The sequence below is a fragment of the Bubalus kerabau genome, chromosome 3, assembly GCF_029407905.1.
Source record: "Bubalus kerabau isolate K-KA32 ecotype Philippines breed swamp buffalo chromosome 3, PCC_UOA_SB_1v2, whole genome shotgun sequence".
Taxonomy (NCBI): Eukaryota; Metazoa; Chordata; class Mammalia; order Artiodactyla; family Bovidae; genus Bubalus; species Bubalus kerabau.
This window is the reverse complement of record NC_073626.1, coordinates 148873973-148896491: the sequence shown is the minus strand read 5'-3', so window position 1 is coordinate 148896491 and position 22519 is coordinate 148873973. Positions and strand designations below refer to the sequence as shown.

Below are 22519 nucleotides of genomic sequence, written 5' to 3'. Positions count from 1 at the left end.
CTGAACGGTCCTATGAAACCACACCTAGTCTACCAGTCATGTCAATATTAACAGTTCATTAAAAATAGTAAGTGACACAAAGCCACAGACTTCAAATTCCAATGAGACACCGATTTAGTAGGTTAGGGAATTAATGAAACTATTTTTAATGTTTTTATAAAATAATAAAGCTTTTCAAATCACAAAGCTATACAGGTGAAAAATAAGGTTGTGAAAATTTCAAAATGTCAATGGCATAAAAAGCAGTTTTAAACAGATACAAAGAACTTGTATGAGGAGATGCACTTATATCCAACAACAGTTTCCTGGGTTATCTGCATATAAATAAATGTTTCTCAGGATGCTTGCTCCTAAAACTACTTTTATCAAAGAACTTCTTTAAGTACTGCATGTAAGTGCTTTCTACATTTTGTGTTTTCCCATCTGCCTGAAGATGGTATTTGAGGTTCCATGTTTCTTCTGACCCATTTCTGAACACAAATATCTATTTTTAGTTGTTTTACTGTTAAAATCTGGTAGCAGGAACTCAAAACTTGGTTACGTAAGCAGAAGAGAGAAGTGCCAGAGCCACTGAGAAGAAGACATGCGGCATTGCTTACTTAAATCCCCATCCTGTGCCCCCCAGGACAATAGCTGCTACCAGGATGGCCCCAGCGATGGAGCCTATTATGAGGTTGGTGGCACTAGGACCTGTGGCAGAGGATCACGGGAAGAAAGTCAGATGAGCTGACCACTTTCATTACCACCAGCGACAGGCAGATAAGCAGTTACAGGAAGTAAATCCCCTCCGAAAAAGATCACTAAACACTTAAATATCGCCCTTGTTTATAGACAGCTACTGCTTCGATCCGTCTGCCTATAAATCTCAAGTTTCTGCACCACTGACAGAATAAGTTCCATTCCATTCACCTTCCGCAGAATCTGAAGAAAGTTACAGATGCCCACTTGCTGCCGTCGCCCATCTTTTTTCCTCCTCCCCTACCCCAGGATCAGGAAGCAAACAAGTAAAAGAACGAATAAACATGACAGCATTAGAATTTGTACCCCCTGGCTGGCAAATGAAGGCATGAAAAGAAGGAAAAATATTCCACTAAAGTGCTCTTTGCAAGCACCAGATAAAGTTGTCTAAATGCTAAATTTTTTTATCCCTCATTGAAGACAGTTAAAATTCAGAAGGAAGAAGGAAGGTACCAACAAAGATCTAACTGGGAGGCGCTCAAAGATGCTTGTTCATTGCAGAGACCCATACAGTGTTTATACAGCAACATGGAATTCCAAAGACAAGATACAAAGGAAGCAAAAAATTTATTTGAGTGATTTTGGGGAAATCGGATAAAGATTCCTTAAGTTCGACTGACTCGATCTTCAAGCTTCCAGGTATAACTAAGAGAAATTTGAGGCTTGGAGACATTTGAAAAAAAAAAAAGAAGTGAGAAGTAAAGACAGCAAGAATGAAAATGCAAAGTGGAATTTTTTTTGTCAATTGTTTTAGCAACAGTTGAAACATATAGTAAATCCTCTCCATTCACATGGAAAACACCTTAGCACACTATTTTTAAATCTAAGCAACATTACCTTCAGTACATGAATTATTCTAAGTATCACATCCTCCAGGGGGCTAATATGCAGGCACAGTGCTCCAAACAGCAAACTAACTCCAGTCCTATTTTATCTCTGTTTCAGAAGTCATGAAACCAATTTTGATAGTTCTCCTAAAATCCTGAACTTATGCATACATTCATTTTTGTGTAAAAAATTCTCTTTTCTGCTCACATTAGTGCCCTCAGCTGTGTATGTAAATGGATGCCACTGCACTAAAACTGTGTGCATTATATGTTTTTACTAAGATCATCCAGTGCTGTGCGCATGAGTGGGATAGAGTATAGGGCAATGGGAGTGTCAGGGATGTGGTCTTCACCAGCTCCCGGACAGGGACATGCTCTTAAGATGCACCACTGAGGTTCTACAGAACACAAATCTCAGTGGCCCGTAGAGTCCCACTGACAATAATAAATAATTTGGAGAGCAAGAAAAACAGATTACCTACTGTATATTGAGCACTTACTATTACCAGGCACAGTTCTAAGTGCTTGACAAATATTAATATTTCATTTGATCCTCATAAAATCCCCATGAGATAGGAACTATTTTTATCCCTCTTTAATAGATGAAGAAACAGAGGCTTCTAGACATTAATAAGCGACAGAGGCAAAATCTGAACACAGATTTGTCTGACTCTCAAGCTTATGCTACAAACTGAGGGGCAGCCAACTACAGCCCACAGGCCAAATTTGTCCCTGATGAATTTTTTGGCAGAGAAATTTTATAGGAACATGGCCATGATCACTGGTTTACATACTGTTTATGGCTGATTTCAGGCAGAGACAGCAGAGGTAGAACACAAGGCTATGACAGACACCCTGAGAAGTCAAAACAACTTACTATCTTTACACAAAGATTGCTAAATGTTATCCCACTTAGCTGTATTTCCTTCCCACATTTCTTTTTCTGCTCTTTTTTTTAATACAGTTGATTTAACATTGTTGTGTTCATTTCAAGTATACAGGAAAGTGATTCAGTTATATTTTACATGTATCCTTTTTTTTTTTTTTTTTTTTTCAAAATCTTTTCCCATTTAGGTTGTTACAGAATATTGAGCAGAGTTCTTTGGGCTACACAGTAGGCCCTATAGGTTACATTGTTTAAATATAGTAGTACTTAAGTGGACTTACCTGTCATACCCAAAAATAGCCACACACTTACAACAGTGGAAGAGTAGATAAAACAAAGGTTGGTAACAAAGACTATGCTTTACAGCAACTGCCTTCAATTTTGCCCAGCTCTAAGACTCCAAGGGGAATTTGTTAAAATGTATCCATTTCATTAGTACATTGCAGTTATGGCCAATAAATAATATTAAAAAAGGAACTGGGATGACTTTTTTGAAAACTACCTTTTTTCAAGGAAGAATTTCACATAAATGTATATAAAGAATTTCTCTTGGAAAAGAAATGTTACTTCTGTATATAATCCAATTAACACACCCAAAGTGAAATTTTACAGGACAAAGTTCTTGCTTTCTCTAAAGTATTTTAGCTCTGTCATATATAAGTAAGTAAGGAGAAATAAAATATTTATTTTCTAACAAGTGAAGAGAATAAATATCTTTTAATATTTATTATATTATATATATATATATAAAATAATTAATATAAAAATAAAATATCTTTTCCAATATTTCTAGCTTCCTGGGGTTAATTAGCCTCACAGTCCATAGAAATGGGATGTAAAGATCCCATCTAGATAAAAAGATCCCAGTCTAGACAAAGCCCTTTGATGCAGGGGAGAGAAAGTTAGTAAATCTATAGTGGAAAGTGGGACTTCTGGACTTGTTCCTCTGTTCATGTTAATTCAGTGTCTAGGTCTGCCAGCCCCGTACTGTACCATGTGGGGCCACTAATGGGACTACAGAGAAACGTGAGTGATGTTAGCAACATGCCCAGGGTTTGGGGAGGTTGTTGAATAGAGGCTATCTGTGATTTCTTAAAATACTAGGAATTCATTCCCCAGCCACTGGGAAATGTTATCGCCACTACACTTAATAGAAAAGACAGCATGTATTGGGAGTATTTCTATTATTTGTATATGCTCTCTCTGTAATTAGAGGGGAAAAAATATCAGGATAATCTTCTAGTCTACAGATTAGCAATCTCATAAGAGCAATATCCCATGGAGAACTGACAGCTGTTGTGAGGATGTGGATCAAGTACAAAGCAACGTAAATAAAAGCACCAATGAGGAGAGCTGTATTTCTGTGTAGGGCAAGTGGCATGCAGTAGACTTATTTATACACTGGTTATTCTTTAAGACAAATGCACCAGATTACTTGAAACTGTTCACCTAAGGTTTTGTAGGTTTGCACTAAATATCTGTTTTTTCTTGATGCTCTTTGTTTCCAAATATTTATGTAAACCTTGGATTTGAATGATTAACTATTCTATAAGAAGAAAATAAGGACAGTATCATAAATGTATTTTTAAAAATAACGGTGAACTAAATAACTTCTTTAAAAAAAAATTAAGCTGAAGCTTCCTATATCACTCTAAATAAACAGAGCAAATGTTAGTGGCTACATTGGATTTTCTTTAAAAGGAGCTACAACTGTTGATAATTTCTAGCTGTATATGTGGATCTATTTGACTAGTGATAGAGAAGGAAATGGCAACCCACTCCAGTAGTCTTGCTTGGGAAATTCCACGAACAGAGGAGGCTGGTAGGTTACAGTCCATTGAGTAACAAGAGTTGGACTTAGCAATTAGACCATTTGACTGTGAAGATTAAACTTGTTATAAGAATCCTAACAAAACCCTCATAGAAAAGCATTTGTGTTAACGGTTTGTCAAAAAAAGATTTGTTATTTTAAAATATCTTTTATAAATGGAGAAGCAGTGGAAGCTTTGGGACCATTGCCATAATTGTGAAGACATCATAAGCACCCCAATATTATTTTATGCCCCACATTGTTCCAGACAGGAGAAGGTTTTCCACTGCACAAGAAAACCACAGGACACAAACACATTCAAATCACACCACAAGGGGTACACAGCAACAAGACAACACATGGGGGAGTCAGGCGCCAAGGATCAGCTCACACACCGGGGATCACACAGAAACTCTGAAACTCAGAAAGATGCTTACTCTATTCCCCACCCTGTGCCTCCAAAAATCACCCCAAGGGCCAGAATGGTGCCAGCCACAGCACCTATTAGCCTGCTTGTGGCCATGTTCACTGTGTGGAGGGAAAACGGAGAGTGTTTAACAAAGGAAATTAATTACACACTGATATCACTAACATACAACATAACCTGTTCAGGAAATGCTTTGAAAGTCAAATATTGAGATCTTTGCCTGAAGATTTGAAATTAAGATCTACATACACATTGCACATATTTGAGAATAATTCTGAATGTATCTTCAAATTCCACAAACCCTACTTAAAACATAGTCTCTTATACGTTAAACATGTATAATAAATAATCCAATTTGAGTTATAGGTCCTACATGGAGTGAGATAAAATTAAAGTATGATTTTAATTGCATAGCAGCAAATCTGTGTTTTTGTTATAAAAGCAGTAAACCATTAGTATACTTTTTATAAACTTCTCAAACTGCAAAATATGCCTAAGAAGCTATATCTTTTTAAAACTCAGAACTTATCATTCGAATTTTATGAACATACTTACAATTTTAAAATAGAGTTATCTTTAAAATGAACTGCATTTGCAGGCAGAAAATTATTTTATCTGGAAAAGTATATTTCAAATAACCCGCAGTGTTTGGGACATACATAGTACTGGAACACTTTTAGTTTTTTTATAGTTTCCAGGGTATAAACTATGTGCTGAGAGAAAGTTAGGGTCTCAATGATGCTGTAGCAATTGCTTCAGACAACCCAGCAGTGTTTGACTCAGTGGAGACACTCCATCCCCACACATCAAAGCTTCTGTGAATAGATTTTGAATATTGCAAAATGGGCCTGGAATAAGCACAGGTCCCTAGTGCTCCCTAATTGGGCAAGATGAAATTTAGTGTTGGAAGAAGGCAGGTTATTTAGGGTTGAGTGTGTTTGTGAGTCTGTGTCTGTGACTATGCATGCAAACCTATAGACAAAAATGCACTTTAACTCACATTTCTATATAAACCAGAAATACTGGTTCCCTTCACTTTAACAATGAAAATTAAAAAATTAGTTTCTACAAGGCTGTATTCACATAAATTGTGTGCTCTGAGACATAAGGAAACACACAAAGAACCACGACTCAAAGTCACAATTTTTTAAGGCTTAATATGGGGTTCGTTGACCTTTTTAGCTAAATATTCTCCCAAAGAAGAGAGAGGACCTTGAATGTGTAAGCCTGATGAGCAACTGTACAATTACTTCATTTTATCACAGAGTAAATAGTATGAGTCAGACAGTCTAGCTTTATCATTAACTAAAAACAACCTGAGTTATTCTTCAAATAACAAAAAACGATAGGGAACACAACAAAAAACAGAGAAAGCCTCTGGAGAGCATTGAGGGGAAGAAAAGAAGACCAACATATAAGGTGCTGGTAACAGTCTTCAAGGGTTCCCCACGGCTCGGTAGTAAAGACTCCGCCTGCAATGCAGGAGACTCAGGAGACTTGGGTTTGATCTTTGGGTCTGAAAGATCCCCTGGAGGAGGAGATGACAACCCAGTCCAGCATTCCCACCTGAAAAATCCCACGGACAGAGTAGCCTGGTGGGTTACAGTTCAAAGGGTTGCAAAGAATCGGACACAGCTGAGAACTAAGCAATGTTTTTCAAATATGACAATCCCTTATAATTCAATATAACCTAAATAAGAGCTCAGACTTCCAAATTGTGGAGGTAAATACTGAGATGAAATGTATTCCAGATAGATTGCCTTTTTTTTTTTTTTTTTTTGAGGCCATAGAAAATCATTGCTTTCAGAATACTAAATTAACTAGGACGCATCATGTTATATATATACTTTTTGTTAGGCATTGTCCCTAAGACCCAAAATATATGAGAGTCTGATTACCTCTTTAATATTTTATAAAAGCTGTATGTGCTAAATTATAGGAAACTAACATATCCCTTTCACATGGTAAAGAATCCCTTTAAAACATAATGCTGAATGAATATTTGTTATTTTTATAATAACTATGAGAGTGATAAATAACAACATCTATTTTAAAAGGCTTTTTCTATTTGCTCTGGATGTAATTTCTCACCACAGAATCCAGAGAATTAGGCAATTGATCACACAAGTGTTAGAAACAACCAGATGAACACGATTCCACAGACGCTTCAAATATGTATTCGAGATAAACAGATATAATCTGTAATCTCCCCTGGGCAAGAGCAATTATCTCCAATTCTTAACTGATGGGTACTCAACACCAAAACAAGATAAAAGTAAGTGGAAAAACAGCTTTTTCAAAAATATCTTTTCCCCTCTTTGTTGTCCTGCCCTCCCACTACTTTTTAACTAAAAAATATATGCAAAATTCATTTGATTCTTTATCATGACACTTAACAGGCTTATCTCTTCCAGTAGGTAGCAACTCAACCTGTTTTCAAACGGACATGAATTTACTGAGTGGCTCACAGGTGGATGGATGTGTACTGCTGCTGCTGCTAAGTCGCTTCAGTCGTGTCAGACTCTGTGCGACCCCACAGACGGCAGCCCACCAGGCTCCCCCGTCCCTGGGATTCTCCAGACAAGACACTGGAGTGGGTTGCCATTTCCTTCTCCAATGCGTGAAAGTGAAAAGTGAAAGTGAAGTCACTCAGTCGTGTCCGACTCATCACGACCCCATGGACTACAGCCTACCAGGCTCCTCCGTCCGTGGGATTTTCCAGGCAAGAGTACTGGAGTGGGGTGCCAGTGCCTTCTCCAATGGATATGTACAGGGGATATTTAAAAACTAAGGTCTCAGCTGCTCTTCCCAACTAAAAAGAATTTATCTTCTCATTGAAAAAAATTTTCTCGGGCCTTCGGGGACCTATAATCTAGTTTTACTTCCCTACTAATTTATTTATTATGTAACTGTATTTGTTCGTTCATTCAGTATCTATGAAAAGGTTTGTTGTTGTTCCAGAAACCATGCTGGTGATACACCTTATTTTTCTCTTCATCCTACCAAACCTAGAAGGCTTGCAGATTCTAGCTAACAACACAATCGTATTAGGAACTTAAGTTTGCTCTCCAACCCTTCACCGTACTTACTTTTCATTTAACTTGAAACTGTTATGGAAACTGTTTATTACTTAGCAGTATGTTTTCACTTTTGTTTTCTTATTTCTGTTATTTGTTGGTTATTATTTTTAATCTTGGTCCTAGCTATCATATGTGCTAAAAGGTAGAATTTTTTAAATTAACTTATGTAATTGGAGACTAATTGCTTTACAATATTGTGGTGGGTTTTGTCATACATTGACATGCATCAGCCACGGGTATACATGTAAAAGGTAGAATTTTTGAGAAGTGTGTAACATTAATAAGAACTAAGAATTTTCTCCTTTCCTCAGGAATTTCTATTTTATATGTAGAATTCTTTCACAGACAAGTCATGCTTCAGACACTTTGAAACTGTTTTTGAAACTGAGTGGTTGATTTTTTTTTTTCTTTTCTTACTTTTAGAGACTTTCTGAAACAAAAGGCTGCAGTATTTCATCTTTATGACTCCAATGAACCAAAAAGGGCTACAATCCTGCATCCTTAAATACTTTGAAGGCCAGAGGCATCAAAGACATCATTTGTACTCTATGGACCAAAGTTCTTTCTACAGAGATTGAGTCTTTTGTTAAAATTTAAGATTAGAAATAAATACTAAATACATTCTTTATACTTTAGAGTATAATATTAGCATGATAGATATTTTATCAAGCTCTACAATTCAGTATTTAGATGTATAACCAGATGTGCTTACTCTTCTACATAAAATTTTTAAAAATTGAGTCATTTTTTGACACATTGGGATAAATGTCAGAAAGGATAAAAAAATTATTTTTTATAAGAATACTATTTGTTTATGCTCTCAATGAAAATATCATGGAGTTTTTCTGAACTCAAAGTAAATTCAGAATTTTCACAAAAATTTTAAACTTAGTAAATCCTTATGTTATTGATGAAGTCATCGGTAATGAGAAAAATACTGAGATGGTACATAATTATATAGAACACAATTATATATGACCATCATAACTTCTCATACCTAATCATCTGAATTACAAAATTAAGGATTTCTGCACTCACAAATAAAGTCATCAAAAAACACATGCAAAGGTAAACACTAAATAATACTCCTCAATGTAGACTTAGAAATTACTGTTTTCAAAATACTAAATGCTAACAATATAATACTTCCTTTGACAAGTAATGTATCAGTTAATAAGCTTAATCATTACTTATTTTTTTAACCCTTCTACTTAGTACTGTTATACAAACTAGCAGAATAACTTAACACCCAGTTTTAACTCAGGCTGCGTGCAATAACAAAAAAAAACATATTGGGGCTGAAGATCAGGTGATGTAGGTTTTATTCTTGGCTCTACACCTAAGTAGCTGTTAACCTTATTAATTAAGCTAGTTTTCTCATTTTTAGAAGAGTGGGTCTGAACTGAATTGCCCCTAAGGCCCTTCTATCTCTGATCTGATTACTATTGTCATGATGACAGCATCTGACCAGAGCTTCCCAGGACCATTCTTTGACTTTATATATATCAGGGAAAATATCTGATATGTCCCAGTTTCTTCTCTTCCCTCCTACAAGGTGTTGCAAACCATCCAATGAGAAAAGTTGCATCGTATCCTATGATAAAGTGAAGTCACTCAGTCGAATCTGACAGCACTGTGCAAAGATGCCTACACAACACAAAAATTACCCGTTGACATGGCTCTCCCTGTAACAGGTGGCAATTCTAGGTCTTAGAATTCAAACATATTCTTCCCTCATAGAACAGCCAAAAATAATTGACTGCAGGGAGTTTAATGGAAACAGGTTGAGAGAAGAGGGACAGAAGCCTCTTTGTAGGTAAAATGAACAGTGTAGAAAACATGAGTCACGTAATATGTAATAGAAAAATCTTTTTTAAAAAATCTCGCTCACATGATTTTTTGCTTTAAGAGCCTATTTCTTGTCTTTTAATAATTTTAATTTGAAAGCTGGAGCAAATTATCTTCCATGCTTTAAACAGTGGGTCAACAATGGACAACTTGAGCCAGTGCAGAGTGACTTCAATGATTATACTTTCCTGTGTGTTATTCATCCCTACCCAGATGAAGCTGAATTTTTATTCTTTTAGTAACCTGTAGTTAAAATGAAAGAAATACTTGAAAACACATTGGTTCATTTCTCATTTCCTCGAATCAAAGAGTCACAGAATTCACCTTTAGTTTTTACTAATTTAATCTTGATCCAAAGAGATGTAGTTGGGTACAATTCATCTTTTATGATAAAATCTCATGATTTAAAAAGAAATATTTTCATTCTGTTTCTTAAATTTTTTTTCTTCTTAACAAGGAAGTACATTGAAATTAAATAAGTATTTTTTAATACCCACTCACCATATCTCTACAGAAAAGCCCTTATCTACAAATATGACAAGTTAGTTCATTGTGGATGTTGCTCATTATTTATGGCAAGTATTTAGGGAGGGTCCAAAGACTGTGCTCAGTAAGTCAAGTGTCAACCAAACCAATCCAGTCATGAGAAAATGCAGAACACAAAGTTATAGAGAAAAACCTTGGCACCTCACACAGGTGTTGAACCTACAGTCAGGGAAGTACTGATGGTTTCAGTACCTTGAGTTTGTTACCTGTTACTCTTCAGCAAGGCAATACAACAAATGGATTCTGATAAACTGAAAATCAATGTTAACATGCACCATTTCACTTCTTTTACATATTCCCAAATAGAAGGGATATGGTATTCATAGAGTGCCTACCATGTCCAAGGATGTGCTGACTTTTAAATAGTATAGAATCAATAAATATTTACTATCTGGATTTAAAAAACAGAAGTAAAGTATCTAGTTTCTCTCTTACCATCTTCTTTAATCAGAATATCAAAATTAAAACTATAAAATCTACAGTAAAGTGTTTAAATTTTCATTTCAGTTGTTTTCCATTTTCCTAGTGCATTAATGGAATTTTCTATAGAGGCTGAAAAGATATAAATGGACAGTATAGATAGAGCCATTATTAGTTGTTCTAAAACTGCTTGACTTTTTCTGGAAATCTGGTAATTTACAATAGTAACTGCTCTTTATTTATATCAATTAATACCTTCTTTTCAAATGAATCAAGATTATTAAAGACGCATGAAGATTTTAACAATTTTAGAACCTATGGGTAGGTTTATTCAAATGATTCCACTGTCTTCATTAAGAATTAAGTAACAAAGAAAATATGCAACAGGAAAGAAATAAACCAGAACACTAATATTGATTACCTCTGAGTTACTGGATTAAGAGGGATTTTTACCTTCTTTTTAACCTTTTCTGTATTTTCAAAATTTTCTATAATAAACATGTATTACTTGAATGATCCAAAAGGTTATCTTTAAAAGATAACGAAGACCAGCCCCACATTAAATGGGAAAAAAGCAGAACAAAACAAAAGGCAGCTAGGGATCTTCTCTTCTCTAGAATGTACTTGTTTACTTTATGCCTTCAAATAAGTTTTTTAGGCATGGGTGAGTGAAGGAATGGAGAAGAGAGAGAACAAATTAATAATTCCTTATGAAAAAGAACAAAGTCTAAGCCACTTCAGCTGTGCTCATCTGTTCAGGCATACTTACACATCACTTGAGAAAACAGCATTTAGATCTTTAAGAGAATCACAGACATGGAGAGAAAATTTGGAAAGAATGAATCTCTCCTTGTCAGAAGCTAAATATTCTCTAAATCGAAGTTCTGAAGGTGGATCCGAGAATTTTTCATACTAATTTTAAAGCAATAAAAGACTAAATGTAAAAGTGGAATTGGTTCCTTTTTTATAATGGTTCCTTTTTATAACTAGAAGGAGAACAGAAATAGACTGTGAGGGTGTGCTTGTGATTCTTATAGAATGTTAACATCGTGGCATAATAAGCAAATGCATGAAGTGTTTTAACACCCACTCCTACTGAACATTACACATGCATGCAAATCAGCCTGAATCTCTTCAGGAATTGAGGACTATGGAACTTTATGTACTTTCGAAATCATAGCTTCCCGTATGGACAATACTGAAGCTTGAGTTTAAAGGCGCTTTCATCCAAAACTAAGCAGATCAAAATGACACTATTTCTATATGTATTTTTCCTACCTGCAGGAAAAAAGTATGATAGTTATTTATGAAATACTGTTAGCAGTACCATGAGAAGGAAGAACTTGATGTATAATACAATGCCCACTGGTGTACAGTATCCTTTCCAATGATTTTTTGGTTTCTCAGGTACAATATTATAGTAAGTCTACTGTAATTGATGACTTCACCAGCTCTTTGAAAATCATAAAAGGGGTTGGGAATGGGGAGAATAAGGAGAAAGTGACTACCACATTTAGATGACACAGGCTACATTATAACACGGTAGCAGAAGGCCTGAGATCGGGCATTTGCGATTTCAGGTTACCTGAGATCCTGGTCCCAGCCCTGCCTCTGGTTACCTTAGTAACCACAGGATGTCACTTGACCTCAGGGACTGAGAGTTCCCATCTGCAAAATGAGGATGGTTCTAGATGGCCACTGAGTCTCCTTCCAATTCTAAAATTCTCATTTTTCTCCTTTTAATGTTGATTAAAACAAAGGTCCAGATCTTTCAAGTTTGCTTTGCTGTGTTAAAGTTCTGTGAAGAATTTCAGTTTCTTCCTAATCAAAGTGTGCTTAAACAGAACATAGGGGATTATAACTTCCCTCCGGAATAACTCAAGTATTGAGGAATGACCAGAGTCTCATGTAAGTGAAAAAGAGTTCATCTATTTAAAAAACTGATTTAGCTTCAACCAACTATAAAATGATTAACATTTGTGATTATGGAAGAATGAGATTTAAAGGAAAGAAAGGAAATTGGTATATTTACCTCTTCCTAATTCCATTTCTAGACTAAGGGGTAACTTAAGCAATTTTTTCAATGTCATATCCAAGAACCCTTAATTTTGCGGGAACATGAATAGACATTTTAATGACAAAAAGAGATATTCTTATGTGTCTCCAGAAAACCTATGAACTTGTTATATTGGCACCTGGAAGAATACTAATGAATTCAGTATGCAAGGAATTGAAACTGAAATCACACAAACCCTTGGGTCCTTCGTCTTTGGGGGGGTGCAGGTTCCTAACTGGATCCCGGATACTGCAGTCTGTCCCTGCCCAGGTGAAATCGCAGATGCAGGTGGCTTCATTACTACACACCTGTGAAAACAAAGAACAGAGATGGGGCATTTTCACCGTACTTGGTAGAATGATGGTGGTAAATGTAAAATACACATGGGACAGGGTAGAAGCTTTAAAACCATTTGAAATTTTTAAGTCTCCCCTGGTTTTGTTTTTTGGTTTTTTCGTTTTTGTTTTTTATTTTTGGTTGTGCTGGGTCTTCGCTGCTGCACAGGCTTTTTCTCTAATTGCAGTGAGCGGGAGCTAGTCTCTAGTTGCCCCCCATGGGCTTCTCATCGCAGTGTCTTCTCTTGTCGCAGAGCATGAGCTCTATGGCATGTGAGCTTCAGAGTTGCGGCATGTGGGCTCAGTAGCTGCAGGTTGGAGGCTCTAGAGCACAGGCCCAAGAGTTGTGGCGCACGGGCTTAGCTGTTCTGTGGCATGTGGGATCTTCCCAGACCAGGAGGATTCTTTACCACTGATCCATCAGCGAAGCCCCTCCCCTGGTTCTGAATACTAGACAATGTATAGATCCAATACTTGGGTGATATTTTTTCAGTTAATCTTAGAAAAATCAAAGATTAAAAGGAAGAAAATTTCAAATTAAATGTTAATTACTGGTGTTGATATTATTTAAGTACACACATCTGACAATGTAGCTTTTTCAGAAGTAGTTGCTTCTGGAAACATACCTTAGAAACAATATGCTTAATTCAAGAAATAAATACATGTTGGATTTGAAAGGCATTGCCAGAGATGAAGTACCAGGAGACATAAATCACCAACGCACTGCATTACCTCATCGTGCCCAACACAGCAGTCATTCGGTGGTGCCCTCCCAGCCAAACAAGCTCCCCACCACCACCACCTTCCCTGTCTGCCTGTACTGTCACTCCTCTCTCAGTCAGCCTGGCTGAAGACCCTCCTAGAGTGATCTCTGCCCCTCTCTCTGCCCCTGGAATGGACCTGTAATTTAGATGGAATAAATAACCATCCACAAACTGGAGATAGAGTAGTTTAAAAATCCTCATCTGCCTGTGACATACATTCAGAGATAGATTGTTTAGAGATGATAAAATTGAATTTAAGCTTATGGATATAAGAAGCTTTTTAATTGAAATAATATAATGTGATGATGATAAGTAACACACTGAATTTAAGCTTTTATTCAATAAGATGAAGAAGTCGGGGTGGGTAATGGAGAATCATGAACCTTTTTATGCATTAAGTTTTATATATAATGTTTTCAGAGCAATAACTGAGTAGCTGAGTGGTCTGCCCAGTGCTTTTACTTCTGTTATTGTTTTTAGTAGCTAAGTCATATCCAACTCTTCTGCAACCCCATGGACTGTAGCCCACCAGGCTTCTCTGTCCATCAGATTTCCCAGGCAGGAATACTGGAGTGGGTTGCCGTTTCCTTCTCCAGGAGAACTTCCTGGCCCAGGGATCAAACCTGCATCTCCTGCATTGGCAGGTGGATTCTTTACCACTGAGCCACCAGGGAAGCTTTTAATTTACTATAGCAATTATTGAATATTTACTACATTGATTATGTGCTAGGTACTTATACTCAGTGCTTTGTGCGTAGCATCTCATTTAATCACTAGCACCCTGATGACTGAGAGAGGCTGAGTGACTTGCCCAAAGTAACTGGGATAAAAAGAAGCAGAGTCAGGATTCAAACTCGGGATCCTTTCTAGCCACAAAATCCATGCTCTTGATCATTAGTCTCTACTACCTGCTCGTGAGTCTAAGTCATTGGGCATAAGCTCCTTATGCCTTTCTACCTTGTTGTGTGACATTTCACTCATTTAGTTATCTATATTTTGGATTATTTTTACCTTTGCTGCAGCATCTTCCTTTGATATGATCACTCTGAGTTTCTTCATGCCTTTTACCATTTTTGAATTCTATATAAATTTTGAACTATCTTTCTTTTACTAAATCCAATTTAAATAATCACTAAAATGTGTTTTTAGGTAATAAACTTAGGTTTGCCAGGAAGTATCTGCCCCAACACTTTGTGCCCAGAATTAAAGATACATGCAGGTGTGTGTAGAGAGCACATCTTCTCTTTTATTGGCAATGGTCCAAGCATAACTGTCCAACTTTTTTTTTTTTTTTCATGGTAAAGACTGCTTTATTGGTGGCGGCTAATACAAGTCAATAAATATTGATCCCCAAAGAACTCAGTTATGTATCAGATTACTGGTCCACAGAGAGCTGAATGGAATTGAACCAACTGATTGCTGGGAGGATAAACTCAAGTCAATCCTGCTTCTTGGGAAATGAAGCCACAGCCAGTTCATACATGGCATATGCAGTTCCACCAACTGTAAGAATCATGGTGGTTCTATACAGGAGGGCATCAGCTATCCCACCCTTCAGATGCACTGGAATTCCATTATCCTCCTGAAACGGCTTTTGTTTCTCTGGAACCTTATTTTCAAACTGCCTGCGTGAAGAAGTACTTATGGTCCTCTTAGCAATCTGACAGAGAGCCAGAAGATTCCATAGCATCTTGGCTCAGTTACTACCCACCAACCACGACAAGTGACCACCAGCAACTAGAAGGCCCCACGCTGAAACCAGAACTACCTTCTATAACTGTCCAACTTTAAACATGTGAATTATAGCAGTGATCCAACCTCTAGTCTAGTGTGATCTTCAACACACAGATACTCAGTATGCACGTTGAGTAGTTGAGGAGCTGAAAGGGAATTACTGAAAAGTGTAAATTATTATGAATGGTGCAAAGCAGTCACATAGGGTCTATAGTTTCTTTAGGAATCACATCATTTTTCTACTAACTCCTTGGATTCCAAAAGACTGTGGTGAATAAAAATACACAAATACACAAAGTGATAAAAAAAAAACAACAAAACTAAAACCATATCAACACATTTAGGTGTGAGTCTTAGAAGATAAGGATATAAGGAAAAAATCATAGTCAGTGCCTAGAGTCACAGAAGGAGAATGGCTGGACCAGAAGTCCAACCACTGTGAACTTGGAGGATGTTAGACAAGGAAGATATGAGCTGGACACTGATGCCTACTTACCCCATGGCCTGAACACACTTTACCCTTGGAATCGAGGGGGCAGCTGCTCATATTTAGGGCCTGAATCTGTAGACACTTCCGATCTAAACACATCATAGATGGGCCACATGGTGTTCCATCTTCAACATAGCCCACATCTGTATCATCATCTAAAACCACATGAGCACCACTAAAAAGAAAAAGATAGTCATACAGTCATTAGCACCACACTTGGAAATATACCACCAACATGAGTGAGGTTTGCTATTCAGGAAACTGAAGAGGCTGTCAGTGGACGTGGATTTCTCCTAGCATTTCTCTACTTTTCCTTTCACCCTTTCTCCACGTCCCCTTAGTAAGACAGCATGATAAAAGAAACTGCCTTTCAGTAGCATTATTGCTCTGCACTTCATCAGAACAAAAATATGTCATTTGCACAAAGTGTGTCCTAAACCTTTCCTTGTTTGCAAGACCAACGTTAAGACTAAAGGAGAGGTGTGCAGAAGAACAACAGAAGCAATCCTATCATTAGCACTCCAGGACATTCTGATACAAAAAGGCAGGTGTTGGGCATAGAAAGCAACTGAAAACATCTTGAAAATTAGTACTTTAGAGGGCTGGATTATTCATGGTTGAAAAAAACAAGCCGATTCCTCTCTATTGATATATACTTCTAAAATCTCAAAGCTAAGGACAACTGGAATTTGAATAATAATCAATGTTATAATTACTAACTAGATACCTTGCTGAATATTTTTAAAATATTAAAATAAAATATTTTAATATTTAAAAAAATTTTAATATACTAGTTTAGACTGTAACAATATAATTTAGCAAGGTTGTTGCATCTAAAGATGTGTGAAAACTTACACACTCAAAGGAAGCTTCTGTGCATCAAAGTAACTGCATTTGAATACTACAAATTTATCTAGGAAGGATCTTCTTGTCTAAGACCCTGTTCAAATCGTCTTTAGAGCCATTTAAAAGATAGGAAATCAGCAACCATTTGACCAACATAGCAATATCCAATATGGCTATCCAGTTGATTTACCAAATTATGTTCAAAATTATTTAGGGATGATTCTAAATCTTATATTCACCTATGTAAGATGAAGTTTTGCTATTTGGGGGATACTAAAGGTAAACATTACATATCCTTCTGGGCAATGGCAGTTATCATTTGAATGAGAGCATAGCATCTTAGAATTACAACTTCTTTAATGGGAACAATATTTAAAATATAATATGACTCCCAGTGTTAAAAAAAAAATAAGTCTTGTATCTTCTGTACCTCATACTCACAGACAATTGGATATAAAATGACTGACTAGAGCTATAAATATTTTAGTATATACTTTCTATGGGCTTCCCTGGTGGCTCAGATGGTAAAGAATCCACACGCAATGTGAGAGACCTGGGTTTGATCCCTCAGTTGGGAAGATCCCCTGGAGAAGGGAATTGTTACCCACTCCACTATTCTTGCCTGGAGAATTCCATGGACAGAGGAGCCTGGTGGGCTACAGTCCATGGGGTCACAAAGAGGTAAGCACGACTGAGCAACTTTCAGTTTCACTTCACTATACTTTCTATATGTGATTAGGTTTCAATTAATCTTCTAAATCAAGCACACAGAGTATAGCTTAAATTCTTTTTTGTCACAAAAAATAAAATATACAATGTTCAAACAGTGACATATTTCAATGCTCAAAACTTTAATCATATTCAAAATGAATATCATAAAATTCTACTTTTAAAATTATAATTACAAAGAATGTCTCCCTACTAATAACTGGCATAATCTTTAAGCAAATACAATGTCCAAATTGATATATAACTTTGTTTTTTAAATGCCTTTCAATACACAAAGTGATAATAAAATCTAAGTTGTTATTTCTCTCATGAAAAATAGAAATATTTCCCTTGATTTTTATCTAATTTGTAATTCTCATGATTCATTAGGCTTGCCAACATTTACTGTGTTACCTGCAGTCAATCACCCGGCCTTGGTGGTAGAAGGAAGTTGGGATGATCTCACCCTGAAGTTGACCAATACGTGGCGCTCGAGTAAGGTTGGTGCAGAGTAAAAATCCACAGAACACATCACTGAACATATTAAACAAAAAAGAACAAGACAGGAGGAATCAAACTGAAAAAATCAAAATTATTTGGTCCACAAATATTTAAAAATGGGAAATATTCCCTTTACTTCTAAATGAAAACTTTTGTTTAGATACTGTTGGTTGGTAAACTGCGCCTCCCCCACCGGCCCCCGCTTCCGAAAAGGATCAAAGCTTGTGTAAGGTAGTAAAGTAACCAGCTCTGAGAGATGGCTCATGACTGGTGTCAGAACCTATCATGACACCCTCATTCTCTACACCCAGTTACTGAGCCATGCCTCCTTCCCATCCTCCTGGAGCTAAGAGTGGCCCCTGGAATGTTGAGATGTGAAGAAAAGCCCAATAGGGAGTTGCTGGGGAGAATTTTATGCTCTGGACAGGCTTTTACAGCCTGACACGGAGAAGGTCTTTTGTTGCTACCCCTGCTTCCTGCTTTTGAATGCAGAACTTTTGCATTCACCTTGCAATAGTGAATTCACATGTAAAGATACAAAGTGAACATGCTAAGTATTACAGAGAAGAGAGGCAGAAATCATCTGGGTCCTTGGTGACATTGTTAAATGACTCACTCACCATGAGGACACCTACCTCCAGAGTATTTGTTAAGTAAACAATGAACTCCTTAAAAAATGTGCAAAGAATTGAAGTGGCATATCACACACATACAATCCATGTCCAGTAAATGCATGAAAATGTACTATTCCATTCATAAATGCAAATTAAAGCCACAATAATAAAGCAATTCACACCCAGCAGAATACATAAAACGTCTGATGACATCAAATGTTGGTGAGAATACAGTACAGTACAACAAAATGCTCTTATACAAATTATCAATGGTAGCATTTACTAGCAGAGAAGGCAATGGCACCCCACTCCAGTACTCCTGCCTGGAAAATCCCATGGATAGAGAAGCCTGGTAGGCTGTGGTCCATGGGGTCACGAAGAGTTGGACATGACTGAGCAACTTCACTTTCACTTTTCACTTTCATGCATTGGAGAAGGAAATGGCAACCCACTCCAGTGTTCTTGCCTAGGAGAATCCCAGGGACAGGGCAGCCTGGTGGACTGCCGTCTATGGGGTCGCACAGAGTTGGACACGACTGAAGTGACTTAGCAGCAGCAGCAGCAGCATTTACTAGCACAACCATTTTAGAAAATAGTGTCATACCATCTAGTGACACTGAGAATATACATCCCCTATGACTTAGCAATTTTTCTTCCAGGAATGGACTTAGAAAAATATGTACAAATGAGAACTAAGTTACATGTACCAGAATGTTCACAGTAGCATGATTCCTAATAGCCAAGACATGGAAACAACCTAAATGTCTGTCAACACAAAATGGAGAAGGTATATACCTATAATTATGAATGAAAATGAAATAAAAGAATAATAAATATGAATCTACGGCTACACACACCATGGAAAACTCTCAAAATAATGAACTTCAGAAGCAAAATACAAAATAATACATGAAACATGATTCCTTTTATATAAAGCTACCAAAATTTTAGGCAAAGTAAACTGTTTAGGGCTGAAAACTTGAGCAGTATATGTCTAAAGAAAACTAAGAAAGCAACTGCCATAAAATTGAGGACAACAGTACCTTCAGGAGAGAGACAGGGGTTTTTAGAGTGAAGAATACATCCTGGGATGCACTGTTTCTTGATTCATAGAGGGGTTACATGAAAGTTCACTTTGCATTTATTTGGCAAAATGTATATTTGTGTGTGTATATATATATGTGTGTGTGTGTGTGTGTATATATATATATATTTCCATGTTCAAGGTCAGGAGGGGCGGCAGCGAGGAGATACCCCTCGTCCAAGGTAAGAGAAACCCAAGTAAGATGGTAGCTGTTGCAAGAGGGGATCAGAGGGCAGACACACTGAAACCATAATCACAGAAAACTAGTCAATCTAATCACACTAGGACTACAGCCTTGTCTAACTCAATGAAACTAAGCCATGCCCTGTGGGGCCACCCAAGACGGGCAGGCATGGTGGAGAGGTCTGACAGAATGTGGTCCACTGGAGAAGGGAATGGCAAACCACTTCAGTATTCTTGCCTTGAAAACCCCATGAACAGTATGAAAAGGCAAAATGATAGGACACCGAAAGAGGAACTCCCCAGGTCAGTAGGTGCCCAATATGCTACTGGAGATCAGTGGAGAAATAACTCCAGAAAGAATGAAGGGATGGAGCCAAAGCAAAATCAATACCCAGTTGTGGACGTGACTGGTGATAGAAGCAAGGTCCAATGCTGTAAAGAGCAATATTGCACAGGAACCTGGAATGTCAGCTATATATGACAAACCCACAGCAAACATTATTCTCAATGGTGAAAAATTGAAAGCATTTCCTCTAAAGTCAGGAACAAGACAAGGGTGCCCACTTTCACCATTACTATTCAACATAGTTTTGGAAGTTTTGGCCACAGCAATTAGAGCAGAAAAAGAAATAAAAGAAATCCAAATTGGAAAAGAAGAAGTAAAACTCTCACTGTTTGCAGATGACATGATCCTCTACATAGAAAACCCTAAAGACTCCACCAGAAAATTACTAGAACTAATCAATGATTATAGTAAAGTTGCAGGATATAAAATCAACACACAGAAATCCCTTGCATTCCTATACACTAATAATGAGAAAACAGAAAGAGAAATTAAGGAAACAATTCCATTCACCATTGCAACGGAAAGAATAAAATACTTAGGAATATATCTACCTAAAGAAACTAAAGACCTATATATAGAAAACTATAAAACACTGCTGAAAGAAATCAAAGAGGACACTAATAGATGGAGAAATATACCATGCTCATGGATTGGAAGAATCAATATAGTGAAAATGAGTATACTACCCAAAGCAATTTATAGATTCAATGCAATCCCTATCAAGCTACCAGCGGTATTCTTCACAGAGCTAGAACAAATAATTTCACAATTTGTATGGAAATACAAAAAACCTCGAATAGCCAAAGCGATCTTGAGAAAGAAGAATGGAACTGGAGGAATCAACCTACCTGACTTCAGGCTCTATTACAAAGCCACAGTTATCAAGACAGTATGGTACTGGCACAAAGACAGAAATATAGATCAATGGAACAAAATAGAAAGCCCAGAGATAAACCCACGCACATATGGACACCTTATCTTTGACAAAGGAGGCAAGAATATACAATGGATTAAAGACAATCTCTTTAACAAGTGGTGCTGGGAAAACTGGTCAACCACTTGTAAAAGAATGAAACTAGAACACTTTCTAACACCGTACACAAAAATAAACTCAAAATGGATTAAAGATCTCAACGTAAGACCAGAAACTATAAAACTCCTAGAGGAGAACATAGGCAAAACACTCTCTGACATATATCACAGCAGGATCCTCTATGACCCACCTCCCAGAATATTGGAAATAAAAGCAAAAATAAACAAATGGGACCTAATTAACCTTAAAAGCTTCTGCACATCAAAGGAAACTATTAGCAAGGTGAAAAGGCAGCCTTCAGAATGGGAGAAAATAATAGCAAATGAAGCAACTGACAAACAACTAATCTCAAAAATATACAAACAACTCCTACAGCTCAACTCCAGAAAAATAAATGACCCAATCAAAAAATGGGCCAAAGAACTAAATAGACATTTCTCCAAAGAAGACATACAGATGGCTAACAAACACATGAAAAGATGCTCAACATCACTCATTATCAGAGAAATGCAAATCAAAACCACTATGAGATACCATTTCACACCAGTCAGAATGGCTGCGATCCAAAAGTCTACAAGCAATAAATGCTGGAGAGGGTGCGGAGAAAAGGGAACCCTCTTACACTGTTGGTGGGAATGCAAACTAGTACAGCCACTATGGAGAACAGTGTGGAGATTCTTTAGAAAACTGGAAATAGAACTGCCTTATGATCCAGCAATCCCACTACTGGGCATACACACTGAGGAAACCAGAAGGGAAAGAGACACGTGTACCCCAATGTTCATCGCAGCACTGTTTATAATAGCCAGGACATGGAAGCAACCTAGATGTCCATCAGCAGATGAATGGATAAGAAAGCAGTGGTACATATACACAATGGAGTATTACTCAGCCATTAAAAAGAATACATTTGAATCAGTTCTAATGAGGTGGATGAAACTGGAGCCTTTTATACAGAGTGAAGTAAGCCAGAAAGAAAAACACCAATACAGTATACTAACGCATATATATGGTATTTAGAAAGATGGTAACAATAACCCTATGTACGAGACAGCAAAAGAGACACTGATGTATAGATCAGTCTTATGGACTCTGTGGGAGAGGGAGAGGGTGGGGAGATTTGGGAGAATGGCATTGAAACATGTATAATATCATGTATGAAACGAGTCGCCAGTCCAGGTTCGATGCATGATACTGGTTGCTTGGGGCTGGTGCACTGGGACGACCCAGAGGGAGGGTATGG

General features: G+C 37.1%; 2 protein-coding genes across 2 annotated transcripts in view; both read right to left on the bottom strand.

Moving 5' to 3' along the window:
* Positions 1-4318: 4318 nt before the first annotated feature.
* ADAM23 (ADAM metallopeptidase domain 23) overlaps positions 4319-22519 on the bottom strand; it is a 186329-nt gene continuing 168128 nt past the window's right edge. The window contains exons 22-25 of the mRNA XM_055573264.1: positions 17930-18049; positions 15968-16136; positions 12835-12946; positions 4319-4789 (exon numbers count right to left, since the gene is read on the bottom strand). Coding sequence (XP_055429239.1) covers positions 4695-4789; positions 12835-12946; positions 15968-16136; positions 17930-18049 — 496 coding nt within the window. The 3' untranslated portion in view covers positions 4319-4694. The remainder of the gene's footprint in view (positions 4790-12834; positions 12947-15967; positions 16137-17929; positions 18050-22519) is intronic.
* On the bottom strand, positions 15017-15529 carry LOC129646690 (cytochrome c oxidase subunit 7A2, mitochondrial-like). The gene has a single exon (XM_055573265.1). It carries the CDS (start codon positions 15425-15427, stop codon positions 15176-15178), a length of 252 nt encoding a protein of 83 aa, XP_055429240.1. The 5' UTR covers positions 15428-15529; the 3' UTR covers positions 15017-15175.